This window comes from Sarcophilus harrisii, chromosome 3 (genome assembly GCF_902635505.1).
Source record: "Sarcophilus harrisii chromosome 3, mSarHar1.11, whole genome shotgun sequence".
In the NCBI taxonomy this organism is placed as follows: domain Eukaryota; kingdom Metazoa; phylum Chordata; class Mammalia; order Dasyuromorphia; family Dasyuridae; genus Sarcophilus; species Sarcophilus harrisii.
Window position 1 is genome coordinate 533,881,755 of NC_045428.1, and position 3,232 is coordinate 533,884,986.

Here is a 3,232-nt window from a genome sequence, read left to right on the forward strand (position 1 = left end):
TTACATAATCACAATACAAATTACCACATCAAAAGATAGGTTTAAAGTAGCTAAGCATAATTGCACACATATAACCTAAATCTGATCACTTATTATCATAGGATTAGAAAAAGGGATAGGAGATAGGAACTCAAAACTTTGAATAAAAATATTTTTTAAATGGAGGAGAAAGTATCTTAGATTCTATTTCTTAAAATTTATAATCACTTTGTTGGCATTATTTACTTAGAGTTAACAGTTTAACTGAAAGGATATAAAATGACAGGGGCACTGGATATATGAATTGCACCTGAAAAAAACCTCAAATCAATCTGAACTTTACAGACTTAACTTTAGAAACAAATTGATGTAGCTGAATTCACTTTTTCTTCAAGTCTGCCTTGCATGTATAAGAGGAAGTTTTTATTTTTCACTTTCTTTATAATGTTTATTATGGTGATTTGAATGTTACCCATATATTAATATAACTCAACAATGACCATAACAACTGCTACTAACTTTATTTTTAAGATGTATGTTACTTTATGAATCATGTTAGGATAGAAAAATCAGAACAGGGAAAAACTATGGGAGAGATAGAAAAAATCAAAAAAGAAAAAAAAAAAGAGGTAAACGTATCATGTGTTGACTTACATTCAGTCTCCTTAGTTTTTTTTCTGGATGCAGATGGCATTTTCTGTCAAAACTCTACTGGGGTTGCTTTGGATCACTAAACCATTGAGAAGAAACAGGGATTTCATAGTTGATCATCTCACATTTTTGCTATTATCATGTACAATTTATTTCTAGTTCTGCTTGTTTCATTGAGCATAAGTTCATGTAAGTCTTTCCAAGCTTTTCTAAAATCAGGTTGTTCATCATTTTTATAGAACAATGATATTTTCATTATCTTCATGTACCACAACTTATTCAGTCATTGCCCAAGTGATGGGCATCTGGTTATTTTCCAATTATTTGCTACCATAAAAAAGATCTGCTACAAACATTTTTGCATGTGTGGGTCCTTTTCCTCCTTTATGATTTTCTTGGGGCAGACCCAGTAATGACATTGCTGGGTCAAAACCTATGCACAATTTGATAGCCCTTTGGGCATAGTTCCAGATTGCTCTCCAGAATGATTGCATCATTTCACATCTCCAATAACACATTAGTGTCTCAGTTTTCCCACATCCCCTCCATTATTTAGCATTATTTTTTCCTGTCATCTTAGGCAATCTGGGAGGTGCCAGGTGGTACCCCTGAGTTGTTTTAATTTGCATTTATCTAATAAATAGTGATTTAGGGCATTTTTTCATCTAACTACAAATGGCTTTAATTTCATTGTCTGAAAATTGTCTATTCATATCTTTTAACCATTTATCAATTTTTGTTCCATTAAATTAGAAAAGTTTTATATAAATAAATGTAGTCAAAGTCAGCAGAAAAGCAGAACATTAGGGAAATCATTATATAGTTACTGAGATAAAGGTCTATCTTAAATATGTAAAGTACATAGTCAAATCTATGAGAATATGATTCATCCCCCCCTCTATATATTGTCAAACAATATGAACAGGAATATTCTATTGCAGAAATTATAACCATTTGTACTCATGACTTAGGAATTTCCTGATCGCTTCTTGCAAAGGAGCCTAATGATCCTATCCCAAATTTGCTTGGTTTTCACCACATAGACAATGGGGTTCATCACAGGGGGAATGAGGAAGTGCATGTTAGCCAATAGCACATAAACATGGGAGGGAAGTTTTAGTCCAGTCCTGTGGAGCATAGACAGACTGATCATAGGTGTGAAAAAAAGGACCACAGCACAGAGATGGGAGATGCAGGTGTTAAGGGCTTTGAGACGCCCACCATGGGATGCAATACTCAGGACAGTCTTCAGAATGAGGACATAGGAAAAGAGAATGAGGAGGAAGTCAACAATCATGGTGGACAGAATCACAAACAAGCCAAAGATGCTGTTTATCCTAGTGTTTGAGCAGGAGAGCTTGATGATGTCTGGATGGAGGCAGTATGAGTGAGAGAGGACATTAGAATGACAGAAGCGTAGCCTCCTCAGCAATATGGGAAGGGGTATCTCCACTGCAAGTGACCGTAATAAGATTGCCAAGCCAATCTTGGCTATTACCCCACTTGTAAGGATGGAGGCATAATGCAAGGGTTTGGAAATAGCCACATAGCGATCAAAAGCCATAGCCAGAATCACAGCTGACTCAAATTTCTGGAAAGTATGGATGAAGAACATCTGGGTGAAACAAGCAGGGAAACTTATTTCCCGAGCTTGCAACCAGTAGATCTTTAGCATTGTAGGAAATGCAGAGATAGACAAACCTAGGTCTGAGGCTGACAGCATTGCCAAGAATAGGTACATGGGCACATGAAGGCTTCTGTCAGTCCAGATAACCAACATAATAGTGATGTTGCCTGCCAGGGTCATAAAGAACAACATGGTAAAGGGGATAGAGAGCCACTTATACATACCCTCTAGTCCAGGGATTCCTGTAACCAGGAAGCTAGAGAATATAAAGTCTGAGCTATTGAGAAGGGACATCATGCCTGTCTTCAAACTCTGTATTTCTCCCCTGGGGGGATAAAAGATGAAATGTCTTTAATTGACATTTAATTGATAATTCAATTTACTTAATATAAAAATTTCAAGTACTTATTAATAAATAGCCTTATGCTTGCCATAAGAGGTGCCAAGAGACATGCCACAAAATTGTGAATTCATACTCTTCAAGAGTTCATATTTTCTAAGAACTTGCATTTGTTAGATACTGGTTGCCTATGAAGTACACATTTGTGTGGTCTAAGGAAAAAGTGATGAGGGGAATCTAAAAAGCTTCAGGGAGCATTTAGTATCTGCATGAAATGTTGACAGAAAGAAAATATTTAAAAATCCTCCTCTCTGAAGAAAGAAAGTATTCCAGGCATGGAGGACAGCCTCTGTAAATGTGAGATGGAATAGTTTTGGAAAGAGATAGCATCCCAACAGACAGACTCTAATTAAATGAAAGTCCCTTGAATGTGACTATGTCTGAATGTCTCCAAAGTTTAGCACAATGACTGCAATATGGAAGATACTTAATAAAGGTTTATTGACTTGTTGTTTAAGATGATGCAAAATGGAAAAATAGTTTCACTTTTTCAAATCTTGAGCTCTAGAGAAATAACCTCATTTAATTCCAGAGATGAATTCATTAATATGGAACATATTAATTCATTAGCTATA

General features: G+C 35.6%; 1 protein-coding gene across 1 annotated transcript; it reads right to left on the reverse strand.

The window, feature by feature from the left end:
- Positions 1 to 1,369: 1,369 nt before the first annotated feature.
- LOC100920285 (olfactory receptor 51G2-like) lies at positions 1,370 to 2,702 on the reverse strand. Its single transcript, XM_003764818.4, has one exon. It carries the CDS (start codon positions 2,552 to 2,554, stop codon positions 1,598 to 1,600), a length of 957 nt encoding a protein of 318 aa, XP_003764866.3. The 5' UTR covers positions 2,555 to 2,702; the 3' UTR covers positions 1,370 to 1,597.
- Between the last annotated feature and the right edge of the window lie 530 nt (positions 2,703 to 3,232).

Excerpts from the sequence above, each read along its gene's own strand:
- LOC100920285 (XM_003764818.4), bottom strand. The coding sequence starts at position 2,554 with ATGATGTCCCTTCTCAATAGCTCAGACTTTATATTCTCTAGCTTCCTG.